We start from the raw sequence: 17,018 nt of genomic DNA, 5'->3' as shown, positions 1-17,018 counted from the left end.
CAAAAATAAAACAGTGAAATACTTGAATACATATAAAAAATACATATAAAGCTATTTATTCAAAAACAAAACAATATGTATCGCATATTATAAACTTTCCTACCTATAGCGTGCCTACACATAATTACTTGTAACTTTGGTACTTTATGATTATTTGGAACTGCCCTTAAAATTATACTTATATATAACTTTGTTTTTTAATCTACTTGGTGTAGCAACCTGTGATAAGTCCTCACTCTTGTTTCTTTTCCCTCCCTTCTGCTTCTTTTCTTGCCTTATCTATCCTCTTATCTCCTATTATCTCTATCCCTTTGCCTTCTACCCCTATGAATTCTTTTATCAGCATCTCACTCTTTGTCTCCTTGCATTCTTTGAGTATATGGCTTATACTCTCTTCTGTAGCATGGCAGCTTCTACATCTCTTTTCTACGTCCTCTCTCCAGGCCTCTACTGGCTTCCTTTTGTCTCATTCCCACATCTGAATCTTGCTATTAAACTTCTATCTTTCATCCTCTTTTTGCCTTCCAAGTATTTTGGTAACTTTTCTGATTGTATATTTTTATAATTGCTATTATATCTTGACTCATTTATCTTTACTTGTCTTTCTTATTTCCCTCTTCTTTTTCTCTTCATGAGATCTTCTGTTATACCTTGATCTCCTGCCTCTCTTACTCTTCTTATTTGTTACCTTACTCATTCCTGCTCTTTCCAACACTTCTCGTCTCTTCTTTTCCCAGTCATCTTCTTTTCCTCTACTGTCCTTTTTCAATTCCTTTATACATTCTTTTATTAACTTTTTCCTCGAGTTTCCTTGATTTTATTTATCTTTGTTTCCTCTACCATATATGTATTAGGTGTTGGAATTAATTCGTAGCGTTTTTTAATGAAAGAATGTTATTTATTTCACATGAGCATTAAAAAATACATTAATGAAAGTACTTCCCATCACTTGTAAAACGCTACGAATTAATTCCAACACCTAATAATTAGATATTCTCCAGTCCAGTTTTAGAATCCATTTCACGTACTTCCTTTTTATTCCGTCTAATCTATTGTCGTCCTGCCAGCCTCATACCTCCGCTCCATACAGGGCTATACTCTCCACCAAAGAGTTGAATATCTTCATTCTCCTTTCGAAGTTGTCTTTGAATATTTTTTCTCCAATGCTCCATGTTCTCTTCATTGCCATTGTTGCTTTCTTTATTCTTTCTTTTATATATTTTTCAGTCCTTCCGTTTTTCTGTTTACTTGATTTCTTTAACTTCTTCTATTTCCTCTTCTCTCCATTTCCACTCTCTCTTTTTTGTCCTATCTCTTCCTTTCTCAAATACCATTATTTTTTATTTCTCCGGGCTCAGATTCAGTTTTTTTGTATGAACCTCTCAAATCTCTTCAGTATCTCTCTCATATCAGCTTTTCTATCTGCCAGTAGAATCACATCATCCGCATACATTATTGTCCAGCATTTCTCTTTTCCTATTACTACTCCTCCTGTCTGATCTTTTGCCATCTCTTCCTTCAAGTCTGACGTATATATATTAAACAATGTCGGGCTTAGCGGACATCCTTGTCTAAGGCTTTTTTCAGTCTAAAATTCCTCCGACTTCCTATTACCTACTTTCATTATATTCTTTGTTTCTTTATACGTCTTCATAACTCGGAGTCTGAGGTTGTTCTCTATCTGCATCTTTCTCATCACTTCATTTAGCAGCTTCCTGTCCACATTATCGAATGCAGCTTTCAGATCCGCGAAAAAGACAAACATCTTTCCTCCTTTTTTGCTCAATTCCTTGTTAACTACGATTTACTATGTAGACTGCATCCATCGTTCCTCTTCCTTCTTTGAAATCCATACTGTCCTTCCTTCAGCTTTTCCTCCACTTCTTTTTTAAGTCTTCTGTTTAGGATAATCGCGTAAATCTTATATCTGTGTTCATTAATGTAATTCCTTTATAGTTTTTAATTTCTTCTTTATCTCCTCTTTTGTAGATAAAAACAAATTAAGCCTTTGTTCCAATCTGATAGTATTCCTTTCCCTTTCCATACTCTGTTAATCATTTTCCAGAATTCTTCTCCGATTTCTTTGGACATAAACCTCCATGCCTCATTCTCTCTATCTCGTCTTCTCCCGGAGTCTTCGCTTTTTTTAATTTTCTCAACATCTCTATTAACTCTTCTTTTGTAATTTCTTCTACTTCTTCTCTTCCTGTCTTTTCCTCTTCGCTTTTCTCATTTTCCATACTCAGGGCCTTTGTCCCGTATATCCCTAGCAGCTCCATAAAATGGATCCCTCTAGCTGTTCATCTGTATATCCTTGTTTGGCCTCTCTGATTTCTTCTTCCTGTACTTGTTTATATATTTCCATGCCTCTTTCTCACTTCTTATATTTTTATCTTTTCTTCTTCTGCTTCTTCATGCTTCTTCTTCTGTATTTCACACCATTCTTTATAATTCCTCCTTTTTATCACATAATCTTCCCTGCTAATTCTTCCTTTCTTCAGTTCTCTCAGTTCTTTTCTTAACTTTCTTTTCATACTTCTTCATTCTTTATTATACCAATCTTTCTTTCCTAATTTTCATAGGAGTATTTTCTTTTTATCTTTCTTGATCGCACTTTTAATCTTTTCTTTTATCTCCATTCAAATGCCCTCCGTATCCTCCTGTGCTCCTCCATTCTTTACTCTTCTCTTGATAGCTTTTTATCCCCTCTTCCGTCCAGTCACTTCTCTCTATTTTTACTTCCGTCTCTTTCCTATCTTTTTTCTTTATTATTTGCGGTCCTCGCAGCTCTATCTCTAATGGGATGTGATCTGACTCTGTTCTGTTGTCTTCTTCTACCTTTTGATTTCTTCGCATGCTCCATCATTTCCTATCACATAGTCTATGACCGAAAATTCTGTCTCCCCTATATAAATTCATCCCCCCCCTTCTTCGAAGCTTCTATTCAGTATCGCCCATCTTCTCTCTTCTATTCTTCCTATTAGTCTACGACCCTCTTTGTTTATTATTTTATCTATTGATTTCCTGCTCTTGTTTCTCTTCTCATTTTCTTCCTCTATTACCGGTTCTCCTTCACTATCTATCCTTGCATTCAAACCTCCTCCTATTATTAAATACTCTTCCTCTTCTTCTTGAATATGTTCTATTAATCTTTCCATTGTTTTTTCTACCTCTTGACTATACACTGTTATTATTCTCCATTTATTTCTATTATAGATCATTTCACATTCCATCGCTGCTTCGCTTATTTCCCTAACTTCTATATTCTTTATTTTCTTGTTCACTGCAGTGATTATCCCACTTTTTGCTCTTCCTTTTTTATGTTCCTTCTTTGCATATAGTTCCACTCGTAATCTTTCGGCAACCTATTTTTAATTTTCTTCCACCTTTCTTCGTCTATCCATGTCTCCACTAATCCCACGATGTCAAATTCTTCCAGATATTCTCACATTTCCTCATTTATTAGACAGTCCCGCAATATTCCAAAAACAAATTCTTAATCTTCTTTTCCCTGCCATCCTTTTCCTTTTCTCATTCTCTTCTTTCTCCTCTGTCTTCTTCTCTCTGTCTCATTCCAGCGTAGCCACTTATCTTTCACAAAAATCTTATCATAGCTTACCTTTACATTGTTTCCTTTCTCTTTCTCCTCTATGAGACTCGAGTGGAGTTAACGGTTTGATAACGGTTTAACAAAACTGGAAAGAGAGACCGAACAAGCTCCGAAAACTCATAAACGCCAATCAATCCGGAAGAAATAACAATCTTAATGCTCGAAAAGTGACAAGATTGCGAAAGACATTATAAATGCACCTAAGTCACGCAATAGTAAAAATCCAAGCTTTGTCGTCCCAGGCTGACCAACAATTTCATTTTAAGAAAACAAGCGTCATGTCGCGCTTAACAAATCATAAAATGCATAGGATAACTTCTCACGGTAGTGTTATCTAAGATCGGACTCGCGACTGACAATAGTTGCCTTGCACGCAAAACTAGTTATGCACGGTAACTGTCTGTTTACCTAGTCATATTTTCCGCGAGGATAACAAAATTCGTCATCCATCTTGAGCAATCTTACCTCTTTAAAGAAAAATGTAAATCATTTCTTTTCTTCAAAACCCCTCTAACGATGCATTTTAGATTAACAACGATAGAACACTATAAAAATCGTAAATCTCGTGCGACATTGCAACTATTGCATCCTAGACAAAGGGCACTACGCTCTTTTTTCGAGGTAAATAAAGGTCCCGCGGAAGCGCAGAGCGTCAATACAAAAATCAAACTAACCCGGTTCACGTTAGTACACAAAAAATTTCACCCAGCCAGTTCGTGCAAACCAGAGCCTTGGCTCATCGCGCATCTCATTGTTCAATTATGCCGAGTGCTCTCTGAGACCATCCAGTCTTCATTCATTGGACTATCCTCTTGGCGCTCTTGCGTGGACAGCGAGCCTCCTCATCATCTACCCGAAACAATATCCACCCGAGGTTCTGTGGATCAACTACTCCCGCACAGCTAAACAGTTAAGTCGCCTGTTATTCCATCTACCTACTCCATCCATCTCCTCGTATGGGTACACACATATAAATATATATATTATATACAATATACAGAGTTGGCCATATTCGACGGAAAGATCTGGGCAACACTGTAACTTTTGACAGAGATGTTAGATCGAGTAACGACGTTTCCCATGATTGAAAAAAAAAACATCTTTCCGTCGAATATGGACAACCCTGTATATATATGCATGAATACACATATTTAATTCTTCGGTTCAGTTATAATGCGCGTTTGTACTTAAAAAAAAAACATGGGAACGAACTCCTTATGTCAGAAGAAGTAGACGGAGCCATCCACCTAACCGAAGCGTGCCGATGATGATTACTTAGAAATATCATAAACTAAAAGACAATTAAAGACCAGATTGCATAAACATGTTTCTGATATCAATATAAATTCAAAATCTCCATCAGTGATTTCCAACCATCGTATTGAAGAGAATCATAACTTTAAATAGGATAAAGTGGATATATTAGATGTAGAGCTTTTATATAATAAAAAGTTGATATTTGAAATGGTACATATTAAAAAACAGAAACATAAAATAAATAGACAAAATGACACGGAGTCTTTGCCGGAATTGTATTCTGACATTATACATTCTCTTTCTCCTTCCTAATATCTTCTCTCCTTTTTCCCCCCTATTTTGCTGTTTTTCGTTCTCGATAATGTTTCTCTGCTTGACATTTCGTTATTTGACATCGTGCGAGTTAGTTGCTTGTTATCTTTGCAAATTTGCTTATAATAACTTATTAAATAAAAAGACTATTGTACAACAAAATAAACTACAGTCTACATGTTTTTTCTCATTTCGTATTATTGGATTCTTAACATATTTACTAAGATATATTATCAGATTACTAATTTTTTACTAATTTTTTTGTAATTAATATTAATTCTTTTTGTTCATGGTTACTTTTTCAGAATTTTCTTATGACTTTGTTAATTTTCGATGAAAATTACTCGCAGCGTACTACACAGAATGAAAAATTTGATATTAAGGAATTGTAATAATTTTGTAAGATCATGTACAGATTTTTAATTTAGAACGATGTTTATATTATTTTAAGATTATATTGAAAATGACTCGATTGGAGTTGAAACGTTTGTTTGTTATAATTGTTTTGTATTAATTCTGCTTATTTAAATTAAAATTCTTTTATACGTTATTGGCTCTTTGCCCTTCTCGTATACGACCTTTTTTTATATTGTAATTAAAAGTTATATCCTTTATTTTACAAATTTCGTGCGTACGTCCTTCTGGTGTACGAACAATATACTCGTAAAATTTTGGACCATCCGAAACGAACGACTCGATATAACTTCCGCAACCGTAGCTCTCGAGTTCGTCCGTCATATCACCCAGAAAATTATCCGTATTCGTTTGGATTATCTGTACTTAAGTATATACACGAGTCAATATCATAATATAAAACATGTCTATCTAACTTTTTCTAAATATTCATATAATTTTAATCGCGCTAACGCTGTCGTATTTGCCGCGATTACGACGTTCGTTACTGGAGAAGCCACGACCGTCGCCACGAAACATATATTACCTCGTCGGGTAATATATCAGTTATCTCAATCTCCGGACTCGTGAGTAAAGTCATCAGACTTAGCTGGTAGGATTTTACGATCTCGATATTAGGCAAATTGATTCGCTGGGCGAAAATGAATTTAGACAAAGCTTAGCGACCGAGCATAAACCGGGATTCCGTGTGATGTTATTTCTGTCGAGAACGATACCCTCAGTTTTTTCGTATTCCCTCAGATATTGTTCCTTAGCCTCGACATTATTGTTCCCACATTCGCTCAGCCATCCGGTAGCTTCCTAGTTTTAATTGTAAAAATGTATTTATATATTCGAACAATCCTCCCCGCCGTGTATTGGGATCGTATCGCGTGACTTTATATTGCCAGATTTCACTCACGCTCGTTACAAGATAGTTCTTCTCGCTTTGCGTAATTCGCAGGATATTCAGATACCTTCGAATTCACACTCTTCGGGACGATTGTGCACGTTGCCTGCAAGAATGTTTCGCAGCATAAGGCTCCGACACAAGGCGAAAAGCAACTTTTCTTTTAGCCTATACGGGAGTACTGGGTAAAATAGATTATGCGGTGGGAGTGCTGTACACCGTACAATCCTCGACAGAGTCAAAATTAATATTTAGCACTTTGCTAATTAATTCACTACATTCCTCGCCGATATAAATATCGGGATGACTGTACGGGAAAGCATCCGTTTTCAACATATACGATACAGAGAGCATACGTCCACATAGCGTATTTCCTCTGTACCCATAATTTCGTATCGGTAGCTATGTTTTCTGTACGACCCAAAAAACGCATCGCGCGGGTCGAGAGAATCGAATTTTATTAACGTATAATTCTTGAGAAAATCACTCATCTCGGGATTTTCACGCATTTTCCAGTCGAAATCGCACTCCTATTTTTCTATAATGTGGTAGCCCCGTTTTCGAAGACGATGCAAGAATTCGCTCGTAACGCGCGTCAATTGTATCATTACGATCTGCGATGAAAGCGTTCTGTCGCGATTCACCTGATAGCACGTCGGACAACCAGAAACACCCGTGAAACTGAAGCACGTAACGTTGCATTCCCTTTCCCGACTCCGACTCGTAGTATCTGTCAATGCGCCTGCCTGTCCGCGCATGTCTGTCTGGCAAATGTGTCAATTTTGTATTCGCGTCCTCGTTCCGCGTGAATTATGCGATGACCGAGTTCGCGCTCCTTCCACACTAGCCACTTTAAAGCTTTTCGCGAATGTTGTTTGTCCACATTTCTGTATCCGCCTGTAAAGAATGATTCCTATTTTTTCCTCGCTCAAAAAGTTTTTATGAAAAACTTTCATGCACGAGGAAGCGATAGTTGTGCATTCCTCGAACGGACATACATTACTGCGTTCTATAATAGAAAGATCTTTCTAAACGCCATGCACGAGCATCAGAGAATATCTACATCGTTACGGCAATATTTAACAATTTCGAGTTGAAAATTAAAAATAAAGTTTGACTATAACATTTCCTCGTGCATTTCGTGGCACACGCCGAAATCGTTCACGTTCTTCGGATTTTATTTGATCGAAAGAATAATATCGCACGTCGGGTATCAGACCGATGTACGTTTGATTCGCCTTTGTATTAAATGGGGAAAGACGTCTTTACCCATTCAATTCGAAAGCTTTGAGTAAATCAGATAATCGTATCGGCAAATAATTTACTCTATTTATAAATTTAGTGTTCCCGACCGTCACGATAATTTTCGTCCCGTTTAAAATTATCCGTGGTTCTTCCGTAATTTCCAAGTTTTCGACTAAATATTTCAAAATGAATTCGAATGCATCGAACTTTCGCATTATATGCTATAAATGATCTTTTTGAAACATTTTGTTATTTGCATTACGAGATTAACAAATTGTTTAACCAGATCATTTCGAAATATAAACTCGCGCACTCCATACCAACGACATCGCACCGACATATCCCGCATCTCAATCTATTCCCGCATCACAAATCTGCGCTATGCAAAGAGTCGGAACGTAAATTTGTATGTTTTCGATTCCTTCACACGTCTCGAAATCGAGAACACGAATGCAATTTCTTTTGTATTTATAATTTGCTCTAGCTTCGGATTCATTCTTGCCCCTGTGTGCAGTTTCTTCTTGTACCGTCATACCACTTGTACTTCGTACCTTCCCCCGGATTCTCGGTAACGACTTTACATCGAAGAGGACGCATGAAGCAAAAATGATTCAAAGGCCGCTGCGATCGATAAGTTTTACAATACGCTATCTCGCATTCGTGCAGATCGTCTCGATTTTGACTTTACGAATCGCCCAATTACAAATTTTTACTGATTCACGCTTGCAGGAGATTGCTCGTTGTAGGATCTTTCCGCGCTACGTTCGAAATATGAAGTATAAAACGTACTATTACACATTTCGCATCTAATTAGGCTCGCGTCGAGGGATTCGCACGACGAAGTGGTGTTTTTTCATATAGCGGTGACCTCTATCTTTACGATAGCCCACAATATCCCCCACGAGAGTCAGCAGCGGTTTTTACATTTAATATCGGATTGTAATGATGCCTATGTAATATATTATATTTAATCTAATAGGGAGCTCACGCCCTAGAAAGGTAAGTAACGCGCAACTATCAAATAATGCATTCTCCCGCGTCCAAAAGTACTAAAATTGTACATCATTATAGCAATATTTTCGGCAGCGAGATACCGTTGAAAACGCTCAATTTTGCAAATTTCGCATCCTTCCTCGGGAATTATGACTCCAACGTTCCTCGTTAATTCTCTCGCTAATTCGAATTGTAACAAGGAACTCTGCCGTCTTGTACAATTCGATTTTTCATAGAGTTCATCCATTCGTAGATTTCCATGTTCGCAATGCACTCGTGTCACTACAAGAGAACGTAGAAAACACAAATTATCCGAATTATTTAATTGCAAAATTGAACGTTTTGCTACGTCTTCACGCATTAAACGATTTGACTTGCGGCCATGACTCGCAGGTGCCGCGATGTTGAAAACACGTACATCAAAATTTTCCGCAATATCGATTCCTTCACTTTGAGCTACCGAACTTACGAGTCACCATATATTCTCGGAAATTAAGTCGCGTACCGGACGAAGCAATAGTCCTGCCGGATCATGCACTAAATCGCCGAATCGAATGATATTCCAACGTAATCGCCCGGTTTGTACGAATGTATCGCATAGATTTCGCGGAACGCGTTTTCTAACCAGCGAATGATATTCGCGCCTTCGAGTATTGGCCATATCGCGAAACTTGTCTCTCTTCCGAGAATATCGAAATTTGTGAAACGTCATGAGTTTTCCGCCCGTAACTCTAAAAAATTAAATTGTTCGCCAACCTCGATAATGCTGCTGTCGATGACACTGTTGCTACTATTGCTGCTGATGTTGATGATGATGATGATGATGATGACGATGCTCCTCGTTGTCAGCAGGATTCTCCTTACTTTCGTTTATTAGATCGGCGTCATTTCTGTTGGCGCCACTACCGGTTTGTACTGAAAAATTAAGCAAATCTTGTTATTCATTGATATCGATAAAATAAATTATGCTAAAATATTGTGGCGGATTGTGATGATTTGAAACCACGAATATGTTTATAGTTACAATATTAATATATATCATATATAATCGTATATAAGCAAATACGACGGCAAATATCACGCGTAAATCTTTTGTTATTCGAAGTAGTGACTACGTTTAGCATATTAAGGTAACTCTTTAGTTGCTTTGTTCACTCACATAAAAATCTCTGGAATATCGATTCGATTGATTTGTATTATTCAAGCGGCGTATATGAAATGTCTAATAAAAAATTCATACATGAGAATACATTACGAGAAAAATATATAAAAAGTTTAGGTAATAGAAATACTTACCTTCAACATCGCATGGCATAGTATCTAGCTTCCTCCTCATCCTTCTCTTCCCCCTCTTTCTCTCTTTCATTCGTCTCTCTTTCATTTCTCTTCTCCGTGATATTGATTCCACTACCGAAATTTCGTCGCTGTTATCCATTTTCCTTTCTTCTTTTTCTCTCTCCTCTAACTTTCCTCCTCCCCCTCCCCTCCTCCTCCTCCTCTTCCTCTTCCTGTTCTTCATTTTCTCGCGCTTAATAGAGGAAGAGCGAGAAATTGGAATAGAATTAAGAAAAATGTCAAAGAACTGAATATAAGAAAACAATAATGAGAAACCGACAATTCACAAGGATGATTTAAATGGCTTTAGATGCAGGACATTATTAGTGGACCATTCGGCGATAGATTTTAAGTCTATTCAAAGCAGAATAAGTTGTTAAAACATCAAATGGGTGAAAGGATTTGAAAAGAATTAGGGGAGACCGGGGTTAGTTGAATATAGGAGTAAGTAAAATAATCGAGGCTACATTAAAAACAAAACACGCATAAACGTGTCTGAGCATGCAACAGCGACAACTGTCGCTAAGTCTGCTGCAACATCTTGTTGCGAACACATCTCTGATAGAAGTTACACAATTTTAAAAAATTACTAAGTAAATATTTTTATTCTTAAAGTTTTTTTTTTACAATCGTATATGATTGTCTGAAATATTTGATTTCTACTTAGATAGTAAGTGTAGTTCTTACTTAATAAAACAGATTTTTTTTTGTTTATGTGTCTTTGTTATCGTATATTGTTAATATTTTTAAAAAATGAACGGATGGAAATAGTAGACTAACCACAGCATGGAACTGTATGACACATTTAGTGATGACTCTTATAGTACTTACACAAAATTTTATTCCTTTAAAGAGATTTTCCTCAGTGATAAATATTATAAGTTTTCCCTCATATCTAGTCTTGAAAACTAAGCTTATTCGACGTGTTTTTGCACGAAATGAATAAATTTTTCAAAAAGAAGTATTGTTTTGTCTTGTAAAGCGAATGTTTGTGTTCAAAATATATTTTTATAAAAGTTTTATTAATATGTAGCCAAAGATGTAGCTTAAAATACATTAATCTTTATTTTAATAATCTTAGTCGAATTACCCCGGTTCTGGAGCTAATTAAATCAAATGGAATGTGTGCGAGAGCGCACCGCGCGGAAAGATTCGAGTGAGAAAACGGCACAAGGTTGATATGATGCACAACAGTAAAGAGAACTCTGTTTCTTTGTAATTTAACAAAAGAATTTTCTTTAATATGCTCAGTTACAAAGTCAAAAAATATAATCAATTAAATATTAGATTAACAGAATATTAAATGCGGTCACCTTTCCAAATGATATTTTGGAATCGCGGTAATGGAAAATCTCGGCGATTTTTCTCGGCAATTCTCGAAAGATTCGTTTTATAGCGATTTCACTAAGTGGTTAGCACGGCGATTTTACGAAGCGAGATTATGACTCTAAGAACTCTAAGAACTTTTTTGAAGTAAGAAGGAGGACGGCGAGATCGAAGCATTTGCTTTCGGCCTGAGCTTTCCTTTTTGGGAAAAATCCAATAAAAATTTGCCACAATAGTAATTATTACGTGGCATTAGGTGTACAAAATTGATTGGCGCTTTGGATTCTTTTCTAACGACGTTCAACGTAACAGTCATGCGCGACAGAAAATCCGTGCGTGGGATTGGTGACAGCGCGTGACATATTCGTCGGAGCGCGGCGCTTGCGTGCGCGAATTGAATCGTTCTAGAACTTTCGATTGTCCATTGCCGGTAACGACAACTTGTTTGCGTGTAACGACTTGTTTTTAAAAAGAACAAAGAACGCCAAATCGCTGATTTTTATCGAGAATTTAGATCATGCTCGAGATGAAATCACGAGCTCAATTTATGCATGCGTTCAATGACAATTACTGTCAGTCGACTGAAAGAATTCTTGCTTTTCTTTTCAAATTACCGATCTCAAACATTCCCGCCCGCCTCGTCATCTCCGTAACGATATATGTATAGAAGTTATCTCGAGCGCATTGAGATTACAATAAAAAAAAAACAGTAAACGCGAACATAAGACAAGCGATACAATGCAATGATTCCGTGGAAGAGCTTGAACTGTAAACGAGAGTTATATGACAAATAACAGTGAAGCAATGATTTACGAAAGTGCACGCGATCAATTCACGCTCTCCTTTACATTTGATGCATTAGCGTGCGAGGTAAACGCGTTAGCCTCTTCTGGCAATAAAACTAATTTGACCAAGGGACGAGTTAATTCGGATGAGGCGGTTTTGACTGTGACCACTCGCACTACGCCGTCGTCTCCAGGATGTAGCTGCGTGATCCGCGCCAGAGGCCACTTATTTGGCGGTGAGAGCTCGGAGCGAATGATGCATAGCGATCCAAGGCGTGGTGGCAAAGCGTCCTTGGTCCATTTCGGTCTGGTAGCCAGAGTGTGTAAGTACTCGCGTGACCATCTCTGCCAGAAGTGGTCTCGCATTCGCTGAATAAGTTGCCACCTGGAAAGCAAATTCTCCTTCTCGTCCGACAAGGACGGCTCAGGAATGGCCAGCAGTGGTGCCCCTATGAGCAGGTGACCTGGTGTCAGAACCGTGAGGTCGTCGGAGTCGTCTGAGAGGGCATGCATGGGCCGGGAGTTCAGGCATGCCTCCACTTGTGCGAGCAGGGTGCTCATTTCCTCGAAGGTGAGCCTGGTTTCGCCGATGGTTCGGCGCAGGTGATACTTAGCCGATTTCACGGCCGCCTCCCAGAGTCCACCAAAATGAGGTGCCGAAGGGGGATTGAAATGCCAATGGATCCCCTCCGATGTAGCTACGTGTGCGATCTTTCGTCCTTCTGCCGAGGAGGCTCGAAGCATCTCTCGAAGTTGCCGGTCGGCGTCCAAAAAATTGGTGCCGCAATCAGAGTAGATGTCCGTGCACAGTCCTCGGCGAGATGTGAATCGACGGAGAGCAGCCAGGAAAGCGTCGGTGGTGTAAGCTGAAACAGCCTCGAGATGAACGGCCTTGGAGCTAAAACAAATAAAGACGGCGATGAACGCTTTGTGAGCGCTGTGCCCACGCCCTTTGCTCGTCCTGATGAAGATAGGTCCAGCGTAGTCGATGCCCACGTGAAGAAATGGTCGTGCGGGAGTCACTCTTCCTGGAGGAAGGTTTCCCATCTTTGGTTGCAGAGTGGCAGCCCTCCACCGTGTGCATGTCACGCACTGATGCAGCCATCGCTTGACCACCGCTCGGCCTTGTGGAATCCAGAACCGGAGGCGAAGCAATCCCAGGGTCATCTGGACTCCTCCGTGGAGAGTACGGCGATGGTAGGCTTCCACCAGCAGGCGAGTGAGCCATGACCTTGGAGGCACGATGATCGGATGTCGCTCGTCGAACGACAGCGCTGCGTGCTTGAGGCGCCCTCCAACTCGCAGAACTCTGTGTTCGTCCATGTACGGGTTGAGGGTTCGCAGATGGCTGGATCGTGCAAGATCGCGTTTGTTTTCGAGAGCTGCCCTCTCCTCTTGATAATGCCGTGACTGCATTATGCGTATCCACTGAAGAAGCGCCGCGTCGAGTTCGGCTGGGAGAAGCGCCGACCCGTGGTGCTGAGCGTCCACAGAACCGACCGAGCGACCGCGGTGACGCCAACGCAAGCACCAGGAAGTCACTCTGAGCAACCGGTGAAGCGACGAGAATCTGCGGAGCTCCTCCGGCTCGCGGCTGCTCCCGATGACTGTCGCGAGTGCTGTGGCCCGCCGCTCTGGTACGTCCTTGATGGGCTCCAGGTTGACGCTTGGCCATTGCGTCGGATTCCCGCACAACCAGGCGGGATCCGTCCACCACAAGGAATGGCTGAGGAGTTCGCGTGGTGTTAGTCCTCGGGAGGCACAGTCGGCAGGGTTGTCCTTGCCCGGGACGTGACGCTATTGAGCCTCTGGAAGCTGTTGCTGGATTCGTGACACTCTGTTGGCCACGTAAGTTTTCCAGCGCGAGGCGTGACCTCGAATCCAGTGGAGCGTGACCTTGGAGTCTGACCACAGGATTACTGGCGTTGTCGCTAGGTTTAGCACAGAGCGCGTGTGCGCGAGTACACTTGAAAGCAAGGCGGCGGCGCAGAGTTCGAGTCGCGGGAGAGAAACGAGTTTGATCGGCGCGACCTTGCTTTTGGCTGTCAACAATAGAGTCTTTGTTTGGTTATTTGCGGTGATGCGGAGGTACACCACGGCGGCGTAACCTCTTTCGGACGCGTCTGCGAAGCCGTGCAATTCGAGTTGAGAGCTCGTGTCGCCGGTGCCGAGCCAGCGGCCGACTCTGAGCTTCTCAAGCAGTGGAAGTTCTTCCCAGAGCCGCTTCCACTTTCCAGCGATGGTTGACGGCAATGGTGTGTCCCACTCTAGTTGCTGCAGGCAGGCTGAATGTATAAGAATTTTAGTTTGAATGGTCACTGGAGCCAGCCATCCGAGCGGGTCGAAGAGTCGAGCGGTCTCCGACAGCAGGCTTCTCTTGGTGAACGCGACGGCGGTGCGAGGAGGAACAGAGAAGGCGAATTCGTCCTTGGTTGGATACCAGCGCAATCCCAGTGTTGAGTGGTTCTCTTGTTCCCATGACCGCGAGTCTCTGGTGAGACAGTACTCAGACGGAATGTCGCGAAGCAGCTCCTGGCAGTTGGCGGCCCACTTTCGGAGAGAGAACCCGCCCGCCATGCAGAGGCTGCGGAGCTCGATTTGGAGCGCGATAGCGTCGTCCTTATAATGCGTTCCGGTTACGACATCGTCGACATAGCAGTCGTGTCGTAAAGCATTCGCGCCTCGAGGGAAACGCGGTCCGTCGTCATCGGCGAGTTGACGCAGCGTGCGAATGGAGAGAAACGGCGCGCAAGCGAGACCGTAAGTAACTGTTTTCAACGTGAACTCGCGTATAGGCTCATCAGTGCTGTGTCGCCACAGGATGCATTGATGCCTATGATCGTCGGGATGCACAAGAATCTGCCGATACATTTTCTCAATGTCGGCCACTAGCGCGTACCGACACGGTACCACCACGGTGCCACCGCCACCGCAGAAGTACGTTCGCGAGGGGTGGCAGCAAATTAGCCCCAACTAGTAGATGAGTATTGAGCGACTTACAGGACCTTGTACGCTGCGATCCGTTGAAGACGACCCTGAGCTTCGTCGTGGTGCTGGATTCTCGAAGGACGCCGTGATGCGGAAGGTAGCACCGATCTTCGCTGGAATTCGGAGGTTCTGGCGTCAATTCCATGTGACCTTGGTCCTCGTAGTCCTTCAGGAAGGCTCGGTAGAGCTCGCCGAATCGTGCGTCTCTCTCACAGCGTCGCTCCATGGCGATTAAGAGTCGTTCAGCAGATCTTCTCGTATCAATCAGCGTCGTCGGCGGAGATGCGAAAGGTAGTCGCACCATGTATCGTCCTTCGGCAGTGCGTTGATGCTGCAGCGCGAAGATGTCTTCGCATTGCTGCTCTTTTGACGTGAGTGCACTTCTCGTTCCTGCTCCCAGAAGCGGTGCACAAGGTCGGCTAGCTCATGATCTACGGTGCACTGAAGCGAGTGGCGCTGTGCTGAGTTGGTTACTTGGTCGCAACCTCCCTGGATAAGATCCAGCCGAGCAGTGTCTTTTGAGCGATAGGCGCTTGGGGGCCTCCCTTGCGGACATCCTGGAGAATGATTGAGCATACTTCCGCTCCAAAAAGTAGCTCAATAGGATCGTTTGCTGCGTAGTCTGGATCAGCCAATTGGAGCCCCTTTAGGTGTGGCCACTCCATTCTGATCCTTGCTTGAGGGCCTTGGTAAAGCGAAAGACGTGGCAGAATAAAGGCTCCGACTGTGAAGTCGGTCCTTGTAGTTAACGAGGTCACCTTGAGCGTTACCCTTCCCCTGCTGAGCCCGGAGCTTTTGCCGCTGATGCCGATGACTTCGATTGCGGATCGAGAGCGTGGCAGGCGTAAGCGCTGGACCAGAGCCTCGGAAATCAAAGAAATTTCCGAACCTTGGTCGATGAGCACGCGTATGGTATGCCGATTACCGTGACGATCAGCGACGGAAACTCGCGCGGTTGCGAGCAAAGTAGCCTTGTGGTCGTTGTCGCGGCGCACTGCCGACAGTGAGCTGACCTCTTGAGGTTTCGGTGAAGCGTACGCGTCGTGTAACATTGAGTGGTGACGAGACTTGCACGTGGCACACGTCCTCGTCGACTGGCACTTCGCGAATGTATGAGCGCCGAGGCAGTTGAAGCACAGCTTGTGAGTTTCGGCGACGGCCTTGCGGTCGACCGCGGATTTTTTCTTGAATTCTTCACACACCATCACGTGATGCTTACCCTTGCATAGAACGCATTGAGAAGACTCGGTGTGTTTCTTGACGTGATGCGACTTGGCAGATCGCGACGGATTGTCGGAGACCTTGAGCGATTTTGGTTTGGCGGCTTTGAGAGTACGTGCCCTTTGGTTTATGAAGTTCATTAGCTCTTTAAGAGTGGGCATGTCGCTCGAGGCGCTTGAGAGTGACTCCTACTCCAGGCGAGTTCTTGGATCGAAGAGCTCGACGGCAAGATGATTTAGTAGATCGAAGCCATGAGAGTCGATAGGCCTATCAATGCTCTCCTGGCCGTTGACTACCCTGGTCAAGGCGTTGAAGACGCGGTTGAGCTCCTCCTCAGTTTCGTTCTTCATCTTAGCCACGGCGGTAAACTTGAGAAATTGGAGCGAGATAACTCTCTCTTATTTTCGTACTGCTCGCTCAGCAGCTCCCATGCACGTGGATAGTTGTCTTCGGTCATTGCTAACGGTTGAATCAGTTCCTTAGCAGGACCCTCCAGACAAGTTTTCAGGTAATGAAATTTCTCGATTGCTGAGAGTAATGAATTGTTTCCGACAATGGATTGGAAGAGGTCTCGGAATGTAGGTCAGTCTTCGAATGCGCCCGAGAAAGAACTAATCTTGAGGCGAGGCAGCGACGGTTTTCC

General features: G+C 42.1%; 2 protein-coding genes and 1 pseudogene across 2 annotated transcripts; all 3 read right to left on the bottom strand.

Moving 5' to 3' along the window:
• Window positions 1–232: 232 nt before the first annotated feature.
• LOC147907173 (uncharacterized) lies at window positions 233–6,573 on the bottom strand (annotated as a pseudogene).
• Window positions 6,574–13,963: 7,390 nt separating this feature from the next.
• LOC147907172 (uncharacterized) lies at window positions 13,964–15,037 on the bottom strand. Its single transcript, XM_087414074.1, has one exon. The coding sequence runs from the start codon at window positions 15,035–15,037 to the stop codon at window positions 13,964–13,966; it is 1,074 nt and encodes a 357-aa protein (XP_087270200.1).
• Window positions 15,038–15,624: 587 nt separating this feature from the next.
• LOC147907171 (uncharacterized) lies at window positions 15,625–16,536 on the bottom strand. The gene has a single exon (XM_087414073.1). It carries the CDS (start codon window positions 16,534–16,536, stop codon window positions 15,625–15,627), a length of 912 nt encoding a protein of 303 aa, XP_087270199.1.
• Window positions 16,537–17,018: the final 482 nt, after the last annotated feature.

The sequence above is a fragment of the Acromyrmex echinatior genome, chromosome 15, assembly GCF_024713525.1.
Source record: "Acromyrmex echinatior isolate Ae372 chromosome 15, ASM2471352v2, whole genome shotgun sequence".
Lineage (NCBI taxonomy): Eukaryota > Metazoa > Arthropoda > Insecta > Hymenoptera > Formicidae > Acromyrmex > Acromyrmex echinatior.
The sequence above is the reverse complement of the archived record's forward strand: the minus strand, read 5'-3'. Positions and strand labels throughout refer to the sequence as shown.

Excerpts from the sequence above, each read along its gene's own strand:
- LOC147907171 (XM_087414073.1), bottom strand. The coding sequence starts at position 16,536 with ATGCCCACTCTTAAAGAGCTAATGAACTTCATAAACCAAAGGGCACGT.
- LOC147907172 (XM_087414074.1), bottom strand. The coding sequence starts at position 15,037 with ATGTATCGGCAGATTCTTGTGCATCCCGACGATCATAGGCATCAATGC.